Below are 12,159 nucleotides of genomic sequence, written 5' to 3'. Positions count from 1 at the left end.
CATAGCACAACATGCAGTGCTAAATATTATGAATGTGAATGTAAGTTTCTTGAATTGGTTTTTTCAGAATTTTATGTGTTTTGCTTTGGGAATTTTAACTCAGGGTATTTCCTAGAAGGGTTTGTTATCCATGGCCGCGCGTTTTGTTGAAAAGTCAAGTTCAATCATATGTTCATGAGAACATGACAACAGGAAAAGGACAGCTTTGTTATCTCATGGACTAGAATAGAGTGGGGAAGATAATCTAGGTAGGGAGATTGCGGGGTACCTGCAGTAACAACAATGGTATACCTTTCCTAAATTTTAGAGAGGGTAAAACTCAAAACCAAAACCAGCAGAACCACCTAGCTCTTGGTCGATTGGTATTTCTCTTATTAACGTTGGAAGAAGTCCCCAGTTGGAATCTCTCATACCCCATAGATTGAAAAACGAAACAATAAAATAAACACTAAAGAGGGGAAAACACCTGCACAATCTTCCTTTTACTGAATGAAAGCGATGCATTTGTAACTGAAAATGGTGTAACAGAAAGAGTTTAAGAAACCACTTACAGTTTATGTGTAAGAGGGAAAGCTCCCTTGTTAACACAAATTGGCTGCACCTAGGGTGGGACGAACATCACACAGTAATCATTATTCCGAACCTTGATTGTCGTCTTTGATCATATAGAGAGAACGTGCGCTAGTTGACATGCCCCGATCCCAATATCCTCAAATATCAGGATAGGCACGTGTTGGCCGACACCCGAGGGTGGTGAAGCCATTTAAAACATGCATACAACTAAAATAAGTAATCAGGAAGAGATACATCAATGCAGAACCGTGTTCAGAGCATACAACTACTCAAGAATACTGTGAAAGAATTATTATAAAAAGGTATGAACAAAGGAATGGATCCTACCCTGAGAAGACTCAAAGATCCCTATGCGGAATTGCCCTAACGCATAGACTGTATGCCTCGATTCTAATTCTTGAGGGGGCGCAAAAACAGAAAAGGTGAGGGGACCATAGATTTATAGGAATACTAATAATACGAAAACCAATTTCTTTCTGAACATACTAACCCTCTGTTTTGAAAACACATATAGTACTGCATATAGTAAGTTTTCTGAAAACTCTAGCATGCCATGAAATCGTTCGTAAAACAAGTACACGTAAAACAATGCTCAATAATGGTGTTATCGTCACCTGAGGCAAATTCATAAATCTCACCAATACTGTACTCTCTAGGGGTATCATAGTTGCCCGAAAGCAATATTTGTCCATCACCCAAAGGTGAAGTTGTACGACACTGGGTTACGCCAGTGAAGAAATATACAACATCACACACCAACACTAGCCGTGGCTGGTTCGACACTAGTTTCGCCAATAAAGCTAGGGGTATATCATAAATATTCTCAATTGTGTACTATGGCCATAGATGTTTACATACCCGTATTGTGTGGATGTGTTGTATGATAACCCGCTAGATAAGCACCAAAAACATGCCTCAAAAATCTCATATCAACTCCGGAGCTCAAAAGCTCAAAGCCTCATCTCATAAATCCATGATAACTCATATTCATAAATCCATAAAATAAATCATATTCATAATCCATAGAATTTCATAAACGAAAACCCAATATTCCATAACCTTTAGAAAAATGTAAATTCGATAAATCATAAATATTTTGTCAAAGCAATTAAAATAAATCATAAATTCTCCGTAAACCATAAATATGGAAACCCGTAAAACATAATAGGAAACATACTCGAATCATGAAATATGAAATGCATGCAAACCTAATATTTTATAAAAACATGCAATTAAGAAGGGGTCCATTCATAGATATTTTGTTGCCCTGGAGCCGCTAGAGCTAGCGAAGATGGAGTCACTTCCCACCGATGCACCTAATCACATATAGCGGCCATTTAGTAAAACTCTATTAAAACGATAGATTTTGGGAAAACAGACAATGGATTCGGATTCGGCACATCAAAAAACTAAGGAATGACCTCGAGTTCCCCCATGCGCTGCCGCACACACCACCATGAGGCGACAACCCGAGGTCACGCGCGACCCCATGCGTTGCCACGCACCAAGTTAGGTTGCCAGAAAGTTGGTCGGACAGCAGCGGACCCACGTGCTAACCTTGGAAACTGGGTTCAGGCTCGGGTCGGGTCGAATATGGGCTTAGGTTTGAGGGGTTGGACTGGGTTTACTAGGTTAGGCCAAGTTAAGGTTAATGGGGCAAGGGTTTTAGGGCCTAGGTTACTGGGTTAAGTGGGCCTGGACAATGGGTTGCGTTCAGATTGGGTTGTGGGTCGGGTCGACCTAATTTCAGGTTGGATTCCACGAAGAAGAAAGCCGAAGCTTCTCAAGCTCCGATCAACCTCGAATCTCAACTAAAAATAGCAATCTAATATATCAAATTGAAGCCTGAGAAACAAGGAGTCGGAATATACCTTTGGTTTCCTTGATAGTGGCAAGAGTTGCCCAGAAAATGGCCTAGAAGGCACGAGTCCTCACAGGAAACTGGAGAAGGTTTCTCCTGAAGTGTTTTTTGCATCCACATGTGTGATTAAGTCCTAAACTACCCTAATCCAATACTAAACACAATCTATGGGGTTCTAGGGGTTTACCTTGGTCAGAGATTCAAGAAGCTTACCGGAGTACGGCGAGGTGATGTCCCTATGCTCCCTTGTACAAAGAGAAGTCAGACGAAGAGAGAGAGAGAGAAAGAGCTGAGGGAATTTGAGGGAAAAAAAGAGTGATGGTGGTGAGGTCGTTGATGTTGTTGTATGTTTGCATATGTGTGTGTGTGGTGCTCAGGAATGGAGAATGAGAGAGTTAGGTAAGGGAGAGTTCAAGAGTGTCCCAGAGCTTAAGGGAGGGAAGGACACAAGGAAGAACTAGGGTGTGGGCCCCACAGGTCATCAGAAAATAATAAAATAAGACAAATATCCCACCCCAAAATCTAGAACAGTGAATTGACTATTTTGACCCTCAACTTCGAAATTCCGTAAAATATTCATCATAACTCCAAATCCGATTAGCTTGCGCCCACACGCTCGTAGCAACGAGTGCTACAAGGATATGCCAAGAAAACAAATCTTACGTGACACGACACAACGGTCAACAAAAGTCAACGTTTTTGCCTCAAAGGGCATTTTCGTAAATTCACATTTTAAAATTATAAAAACCATAATATTTAGGGATGGGTCGTTACGCTAAAGCACACCAAATGTATTTATTTTGATGTGACTATATCGATGAACACTGAATCATTCAAATCTCTCACTATCACGGAAGCCAGTATTTCCTCAGAGAAGTTGCCGTGTGGAATACTTTGTTTCCCCGTTACTTTTCCATATGTGTGTGGTAATTAGTATGTGCCTGCACTGAGATTATGATACTAACTGTAACGTCATCGCTAGAGGCATGCTTATGAAACCATGTGACATAACAAAGAAGTATCAAAGATCCTTGAGATTCTATATGTGGAGCTCAATTATAGTTCTGCTTGTTTCTCTATCTGCCACTTACTTTCACGACCACATTGTATCATCATCCGTAACTGTCACTGCCAAACAGAAGAAGAAAAGGATTTTTTTGGCATATTTGTTAGAAAACAAGGTGGAAAATCCGAATGGTACAAAATAATTGAGGCGGCTTCCTTGCCGACTGATGACTACTAGGTGCCGGTGCAACCAAAAGCAAGTCTCAGTCTATTTAAATTGATTACTGCAACAGGGGAGCCATACCAGAAGCTAAAGAAAAACTCCGAGGCACTGAATTTTGGTTTACAATGGCTCCTCTTCAATTGCTAAAGGAACCCTCTTTGGTTCTTGCATTCAGTTTCCTCATATTGTTGCTCAAGTTTTTCCTTAAGGATAAGTCAGGGAAAAGAAAACTCAAACTTCCACCAAGCCCTCCGAAGCTGCCTGTCATCGGTAACCTTCACCAGCTCAGAAACAAACCTCACATATCTCTTCGCCGCTTGGCAGAGAAGTACGGTCCACTAATTTACTTACAACTTGGTGAGATCCCAACTGTGGTGGTTTCATCGGCTAGAGTAGCCAAGGAAGTACTGAAAACCCATGACCTCGCGTTATCAAGCCGTCCACAAATCTTTTCTGCCAAACACCTCTTCTATAATTGCACAGATGTTGTCTTCTCCCCTTACAGCGCTTATTGGAGGCATATCCGTAAGATTTGCATACTTGAGCTACTAAGTGCCAAACGTGTGCAATCTTATAGCCATGTTAGAGAAGAAGAAGTTGCTCGTCTGGTTTGTCGAGTTGCAGAGTCTTATCCCGGCACCTCCAATCTGACCAAGATACTTGGATTGTATGCAAATGATGTTCTCTGTCGAATAGCATTTGGAAGGGGTTTTTCAGAAGGTGGAGACTATGATCGGCATGGGTTCCAAAAGATGCTTGAGGAATACCAGGAATTGCTTGGAGGATTTTCTATTGGAGATTTCTTCCCTTCCATGGAGTTTATACACAGCTTAACAGGAATGAAATCGAGACTTCAAGAGACTTTCCGGCGCTTTGATGAACTTTTCGACCAGATGGTGACTGATCATCTCAATCCCAATAGAGAAAAAGAGAAGCACAAGGATCTCGTAGATGTTTTACTTGACGTACAGAAAAGCGAATCTGCTGAAATACCTCTCACCATGGATAATGTCAAGGCTATTATCTTGGTCGGTGTAGACTCATGGATGCTTAAATTTATATTCAATAGCCGAGATATCCCTTATTACTTTAAATATGAATTCCACTTAGCTGTTTGCAAAGAAACTAACAATAGGAACTGCTGCTGCTGCAGGACATGTTTGCTGCAGGAACTGACACAACTTTCATCACCCTCGATTGGGGAATGACAGAGCTTTTGATGAACCCCAAAGTACTGGGAAGAGCGCAAGCAGAAGTACGAGGAGTTGTTGGAGAAAGAAGAGTTGTGTTAGAGAGTGATCTGTCTCAGCTGGACTACCTGAAAGATGTAATCAAAGAGATATTTAGATTGCATCCACCTGCTCCAGTACTAGTCCCTAGAGAATCCATGGAAGATGTAAGCATCGATGGCTATAATATTCCAGCCAAAACAAGAATTTTTGTCAATGCCTGGGCAATAGGGAGGGACCCGGAATCTTGGGAAAATCCAGAAACGTTTGAACCAGAAAGATTCATAGGTAGCACTATAGACTTCAAGGGGCAGGATTATGAGCTTTTACCTTTTGGGGCTGGTAGAAGAGGTTGTCCAGCTATTACGTTCGGAACAGCAACCATTGAGCTTGCCCTAGCTCAACTTCTGCATAGCTTTGATTGGGAACTTCCTCCGGGTACTACCGCTAAAGATTTGGACCTGGCAGAAGTTTTTGGTATCACAATGCACAGGATAGACAATCTGATTGTTGTCGCCAGACCAAGGTTTCCCTGAGACAAGAAATCATCAATAAACAACATGATAATTATGTATCATCGAACTGCATCTGATTTCATGTAAGAGACAAGAAGATTCACGCATTGTCTTTAGCCAATATCTCAGAAGCAGACTCCTAATATAAATGGAATTAATTATACTTACCTTTTTTCTCTGTGAGATATGATTTTCCTTCCCATTTTCCTCTCCCTTACCCTGATTGGTGTCTAAATGCAATGTCAAAGTCGGTTTCAAAGAACAATTATAATTTCAAAGAACAATTATAATTTCAAAGAACAATTATAATTACATGGTCAAGGTCGGTTTCAAGTGATTCACATTGTCTTCTTTTCTTCCATGTATTTAGACCATAGTGTAAGGTAGAATTAAAAGTTACAAACTATTATATATTCGAGCTGGAGACAAAAAATTCAACCTGGATTGAAAACACGGGTCTGATCTCTAGAACTTTGCCAAAGAAATCACGCCTGAATTAAAATTTCTCCCTTTTAATCCTTTGACAGTCTCCTCCTAATTTATATTGTCACTTTGTGAGGAGAAGATAGCAACTGATTATAAATCTTCATAATTTGGGGAGAACATCTTCACTATAGTTTTCTAAAAGTCTTCCAGTATTTTTAGTCAATTATGAAAGTGAGGCGTCCATGTATGGATTTGCTATGCAAGCTAAATAGCATGATATAACTACATATATGTTGCAATTACAACCCCGATCATGTCGATAATATGAAAACCAAAATAGAATTGTCATAGAAGAACTTCCAATGTCTCATTATAAACCAGTCAACTTATAACTGAAACTACAATCTTTGTAACACAAAAAGTACCTCAATCACTTCTGACATGCAATGATAATATCTGTATCTTCTGGAAACCTCTCAACTAACTTTGGCCAAGAACTGGCTGTTGAAACAACAAACAATGAATATGCAATTTATCACACGAACAAAGCAAATCACAAGAATAATATGGGTTTTCTGACATACCTGTTATAAGACAACATAGGCACACCACTCCACCAACCCCCTAATGAAATATTGTTTCACATTTAGGAGTTTAACCACCACAATGTTCAAAGCAATGACAGGTTACAGTTCAGACGTCATTTTAGTAGTTTCCCTACAACATATTACGAAGATAATATAATACGCTTGACTACTGATTCAAAACCTATTTATTTGTTTCCAAAAACTAGAATATAAAGCACATAAGCAATGCAAAACTAGATAGCAGTCAAAAAGGACAGGGCAGCAAGAATTGAATCATACCCATTGTGAACTCATGAACTTTCTGGTAAGAGTTCCAGCATCGAATTTGTTACCAACATCAATTAATCGAATCCAGATTGAGCCTTTAACCCATGCCTATAAAACAGGGGAAAGAAGAGAGTAATTCAAGCATAATAACACAGAATACTTCAGAGAAGAAAAAACACATTCAGCCGTGTACCTTTTTGTGTTCTGTAGAGGGGCGAACATCGAGAAGGGTTTTGTTAGATAGCTGAATCGCATACCCGGCTTCCTTTGGTGTTAAAGCTTTAATCTTTCCTTCCCTAACCTGTACTAACCGGTTAAAACTCCAAATGTAACACAGTTTAACATATCCTAATGGCTCAATAAAGTTACAAATCCCTCTCCCGTCGTTTAGATTACTTTTGTGTAGACTATCGCTCAAATAGACAATAAAATCAACAAGTCCCAGAAGTTCAAACTTAGCATATGCAGAACAAATCACACAACCTCCAAAAGCAGAACTAAAAGAATGTTACTTTCTTTTCTCAAATTCCCATTAAGTAGCTCACTTAAACACATTTACATAAAAAATCGTTTTGTTTTTTCGGTCTTCGAATTTCATAGGAATCGAGCAACATACCAGAGCTTCCTATCTCTTTTTGGCAGCAGCCATATCTCTCATTTGCTTCAACTCGTAATCTTCACTGTCACCCTGCATCCGAGTGGCACTCCTCTGCTGATCAACATCAAGAACAAGAACAACCCACATTAGAAAACACTAAAAAAACATTAAAATAGAACAAACCGAATAATTACACCATGAAAAAAGTGGAGAATTTACATACAAAATGGTAACTTCTGTAAGAGGGTGTGAGTTTTAGGGAAGAGGGAGGTGAAATGCTTGAAAAATGTGTTCTTTGACATGGTGATTTGGTGGCTTTTCGTTTCTGAGAACTGGAGTACCAAATGCTGTGGGTGTTGAGAGAAGGAAATTCCAGAGCTTTCATTGCCGAAGAGCTTTACGAAACTGAGTGAGAAACCGATGAGGAAATTGGAGAAAGTTTTCGGATTTGGGTTTTCAGCTAAAGTGTCGTTTGTTGCCAGGGAGAGTCCACTAGTGGTGTGAAACGCTGCGTTTCAAGGACAAAATAATGAAATACATGGATACATGGATACATGGGATTTTTTTTTTTTTTTAGAAAACATGGGATATGTTTTTTAGTTTACAAGTATTAATCAAATCACCATTTCGACGGTCAGTTAGTTAGTAATATATTAAATACGTATATTTAAAAATAATTGTACATGTAAATATTGTAACCAATTTCAATATTTGGGTACACATTGATGATAATGTATTCTTGAGAATTGTTATTGGCATTAGACGGGAAGGGGAATAAGTGGAATTGAATCCCCACCATACTGCATCGATATAATTGTTTTTTGCAACTACGGTAAATCATAATTTGTTACCTTATAAATTCAATATTTGGTTCATATTTTTTTATATCATTGGAAATTATTAAATGAGTTTCCATGCAATTAGGCCATCCTCATTTAGAACATACAAAAAAAAATTTGAAATGCAACCATATGATTTACAGGGACAATTTAATGAAGATATTGACAGATTTACACTTCTATTGATTTTTATTGTCAGGAACTAAAATAAGGAGTTATGCCAATTTAAAAAATCATTTTAGTTAAAAAACCTTTTAAAAAAAATTGAAAATGGGATTCATTCAACAAAGAGGGTTTCAAAATGGAAGGATAATAGCAGTGACCTCACTAAAACCTCGCCATAAATTAAACCTCTAAAGGGAAAATCCGGTCAAGGAAATAGCACCACCACCCCCCATACAATCAAAAGCACAAACAATGAGATGGATTAAGCAGCTCCAGTATTGTTCGAGGTGGTTTCTGGAGCTTTATGAAATTTACCTCCTCAAATAATATAGGAGCTGCTTAAATTTGAAGATAACTGAATTTGAACACAAGAAAAGTTTGTTGGGTACAAGTTACAACACGTTTTCTATTTTCCAAATCAAAACCAATAATAAAGGAAGCAGCAGAATTTCAATGTTAATAAACTTATAAGCATCCTCTTAGAGTGCATTTGCACAGTTTTTAGCATCTCTGCAGTTAATTTCTTAGTTTGAAATCGCATTGCGTGAGAGGTTCTGCTATGCAATATCGTGTTATGTAGCGGTTTCGAATAAGTTATTCGAGACTTGCATAGCGTAAATAGTACTGAATATCATTATCTTAGACTTTACTCATAAATACACTAGACTAACTCATTATAATCATTGTCCTCATCAAGAATATCATCAACATGCATCATCACCGTCACTACCACGTCTTTCATTTTCCTCTTTTCAATTTGTTGCAAAATATCTTTTAGTAGTGTGGTCATTTTCAGTGTAAGGATGGATGTGATGATTGTCATCTGCTAAAGGAACATCAAACAAATTCGGTACGGCATACTACGCAATATTGTGCATTCTCGTGTAAAAATCAAATGTTACGTGAGACTATTGTGATATTTCTACGTTGTATTACAAAATCTCTTACACAATGCGATATAACGAGTTATATTGCCCACTATCGCGCACCTTTTTAAACTATGGTTAATATTGCCACTATTTATTGATAATCATGTAAAATTTAGATAATATGAATTAAAAACTAATTAAAATCAAGCCTCCCTCGTACCATCCCCTCTAGAAGAAAAAAAAATAATTAAAATGGATGATGGATGATCGTCTTAGATCAGTCCACTACAGCCAGCTTTTGATATTTTTCTTCAGAGATGGCTGCTTCCATGACATGCTCTGGGCCAATTTCCCCTTCATTCTCCAATAACAACTTGAGCAAATTTTCAGAGAAGCCACTCAACATAGTCATCCCCCGTTGTGTCCAAGGCATCCCTATCTTCTCTGGTTCCGAATCGAAGCAATCATCTGACATAAACCAAATCACTATGTGTGGCACCGCATCGCCGTACCCTTTTGCCTCAAACTTCCTCTTTATTTCATTGTAATCATCTTCCCATAAGGAATAAGCTTCATGGCTAAATTCTTGCTTGCTGAACACAAACACCTTCTTGACCATCTGCTCTGGCCGCAAATTCTCATTCACTGCCAGTTCCAAAATCGAGTCAAACGCTTTCTCAATAACAAGTTCGTCTTCTCCCGTGACCTCGAAATCCATCATCGTCACAAACTTGGACTTGGACTTGGACTTTAGATCATGGCCTTGTATCGTTTGTAAAGTTGAGTGCCAACTGACCACCTTTCCGTTCCATGGCTCTTGGGTCAATTCAGACACCAAAAGTCCCAAAGCCAGCGAGACCTCAGTTGCCTTTCCCCTTATGAATTTTATGCAGTTGTCACATACAGCCAAACAGTTTTTCATCTTGCCTTGTTTTTTCATGTTCTCCACCATTGTTTTCCATTGAAGCTCAGCCACTTCCCCAACATTGGGATGATCCGCAAAGGCCATGATCTGGGGTGGAAGCAAAGCACCGGGTTCAATCTTGGACTTGTCCGCTTTCACCTCCTCCAAATACGTCTCAACCTCGCAGAGCTTTCCTTGCTTTTTGGGGCGTCCACATCTGCTGGCCTTGTCCAGGGGATCCAATACCTCCTTCCTGAGCCGGTTTTCAATTTTTTCAGCGTATTGAGCGTCATCAATACCTTGATATTCTGGATATGATTCTCGGGGAAAAAACTTCCTTGCAATGCTTTCACATATCAAAGTGGCATTGATGGTTTTGGCGTCCATGGAGTTGGAAGAAAGGCAACAGTCAGCAGCGTCAGTCATCTCAAAGGCCAATGAGTACCGTTCATCATCATCAATATCCGATTGCTTAAAACTTCGCTTCAATATTTCCATATCAGACTTCAAATGTTCCACGTAAACATCTGTAACCCTATCATGTAACAACTTGTAATTCGGGTCACGCTCATACCTTTCGATAGCCATCTTGGTCAATTCTGCTAGGGTGGCATCATCCTCTTCTTCCTCCCCCCTCCTCCTTTCTCTGCCTTGTAGAAGAAAGTACAAAATCTCGACAGGATCAATAAAACACCCGAATGACACGGCAATAGAAGGGATGTTGCACATTAGGGTCTTCGGGTGATTGTGGTGGAGCCAATGCGCTGCCGTGTTAAATGCTTCCATATAGAACATTTCATCTCGTAGATTACAAATGAGTTTGAGAGTAGTTAGGGGATTGCGGGACCAGGCCAGCGGCAGCAGTTGCTTCAGATAAATACAGGTGGCCTCCACTTCGGCTGGGCTGGCTTTCTCCGGCTTAATCACACTGAAAAAGAGATCAACACAGGGGTTTCCGGTACTAAGCAAGCCGGTAATCAAGCCAATCAATGGGATTGGGTTTATTAATCGTGTCTTTGTTTTCGAGTTGTCGAAATTGAAATTGGCTGCGGAGAAAGTGTGTGTGGGTAATTTGAGCTCTGGAGGTGGAGGATCAACAAGAGTTGTAACAAATCTTTTTGCGAGTTGTGAAATTTTATTGCCATGATTTTGGTATGCTCTCACTACCGAGAGTAGTTTAGCCATTTTCAAAGCTTTGGTGATAAAAATATGAATAGGGTTCTACTCATATAGCAGCAAAAGTTCATTACTTGATCCTCACGTTACCAGTATTTAATATGATATATAGCTGTCCTGTAAGGTGCATTAAGAAACCTCCATATATAATGTAGGAGTATTTCTTTGAACCTAATTTTTAGGAATTTGTGTTGGCGGAGAGAATCATCTAAGATGATCTGCAAATTTAAATCAAGGAAAAATTAGTATTCGATCTTTAGTTACTAATGTTCATTGACTGAAACTTTATTAGCTTTCATATTTTGACCCAAGTCCCTAGCATTCATGTAATAATAAATTTACATGTCAGTTACATAATTTTTTAAAATAAAAATTAATAATTGATTTAGAATTTTAATACTCACACCTTTACTAAACTCCTAACTAATTTTCAATTCCAAACATTTCTAAAATAAATAAAAAAGTTATAATAAGTTTGTACCCATTAGCTTTTTAAAAAAAAATGTTTTCAATTTTTTAATCTCATAAGTACCCATTCATTTAATTTTTTCAAATTTTTAATCTTAAAATGTACTCATTCTTAAATATACCAATTTGTTATATGAAGCAATCCATTAACCATTCACGATAACTTAGAAAATTTGTATGCTAACATACTTTTCTTAATCGTGTTACCTTTTAGTTAATATTAATTGTTGATGCACAAAACCTGAGGGGTCTTGGAACAACGTAAATCCGACCGTGAATCTGCAAGAAAGTAAATAACACAAGATGTATCGTGGTTCACCCTCAATGTTTGGGCTACGTCCACACTGATATTGTATTTCTCTGAGATGATTGTGAGGGAGAGAGAGAGCCTCTGTAATGAGAGTGAGGCTTCTGAGGGTGAGAGTCAGGCCTAAGAATTGGCCTTCCTTAATGA

At 38.7% G+C, this 12,159-nt stretch overlaps 2 protein-coding genes and 1 long non-coding RNA gene across 8 annotated transcripts; 1 reads left to right on the top strand and 2 right to left on the bottom strand.

The window, feature by feature from the left end:
* Positions 1–1,243: 1,243 nt before the first annotated feature.
* LOC126600951 (uncharacterized) lies at positions 1,244–7,758 on the bottom strand. 6 transcript variants are annotated; one of them, XR_007615629.1, is made up of 10 exons: positions 7,508–7,758; positions 7,303–7,398; positions 6,880–6,987; positions 6,699–6,794; positions 6,417–6,549; positions 6,258–6,333; positions 5,575–5,636; positions 5,222–5,423; positions 2,445–3,562; positions 1,244–1,889 (listed from the first exon to the last, which is right to left on the bottom strand). It is a non-coding gene; the product is annotated as an uncharacterized LOC126600951 (long non-coding RNA). The 6 variants fall into 6 exon arrangements; XR_007615625.1 differs by lacking the exons at positions 1,244–1,889; positions 2,445–3,562 and adding an exon at positions 4,710–4,980 and having other exon boundaries at positions 7,508–7,747; XR_007615627.1 differs by lacking the exons at positions 1,244–1,889; positions 2,445–3,562 and adding an exon at positions 4,710–4,980 and having other exon boundaries at positions 5,575–5,625; positions 7,508–7,747.
* LOC126600944 (cytochrome P450 71AP13) lies at positions 3,642–5,606 on the top strand. Its single transcript, XM_050267646.1, has 2 exons — positions 3,642–4,690; positions 4,816–5,606. Exons 1-2 carry the CDS (start codon positions 3,788–3,790, stop codon positions 5,425–5,427), a joined length of 1,515 nt encoding a protein of 504 aa, XP_050123603.1. The 5' UTR covers positions 3,642–3,787; the 3' UTR covers positions 5,428–5,606.
* A 1,676-nt stretch (positions 7,759–9,434) lies between the features above and the next one.
* Positions 9,435–11,246, bottom strand: LOC126599137 (uncharacterized). The gene has a single exon (XM_050265475.1). It carries the CDS (start codon positions 11,244–11,246, stop codon positions 9,435–9,437), a length of 1,812 nt encoding a protein of 603 aa, XP_050121432.1.
* Positions 11,247–12,159: the final 913 nt, after the last annotated feature.

This window comes from Malus sylvestris, chromosome 14 (genome assembly GCF_916048215.2).
Source record: "Malus sylvestris chromosome 14, drMalSylv7.2, whole genome shotgun sequence".
NCBI lineage: Eukaryota > Viridiplantae > Streptophyta > Magnoliopsida > Rosales > Rosaceae > Malus > Malus sylvestris.
The sequence above is the reverse complement of the archived record's forward strand: the minus strand, read 5'-3'. Positions and strand labels throughout refer to the sequence as shown.

Excerpts from the sequence above, each read along its gene's own strand:
- LOC126599137 (XM_050265475.1), bottom strand. The coding sequence starts at position 11,246 with ATGGCTAAACTACTCTCGGTAGTGAGAGCATACCAAAATCATGGCAAT.
- LOC126600944 (XM_050267646.1), top strand. The coding sequence starts at position 3,788 with ATGGCTCCTCTTCAATTGCTAAAGGAACCCTCTTTGGTTCTTGCATTC. Across the intron at positions 4,691-4,815 it reads ATGTCAAGGCTATTATCTTG|GACATGTTTGCTGCAGGAAC; the intron begins GTCGGTGTAGAC and ends CTGCTGCTGCAG.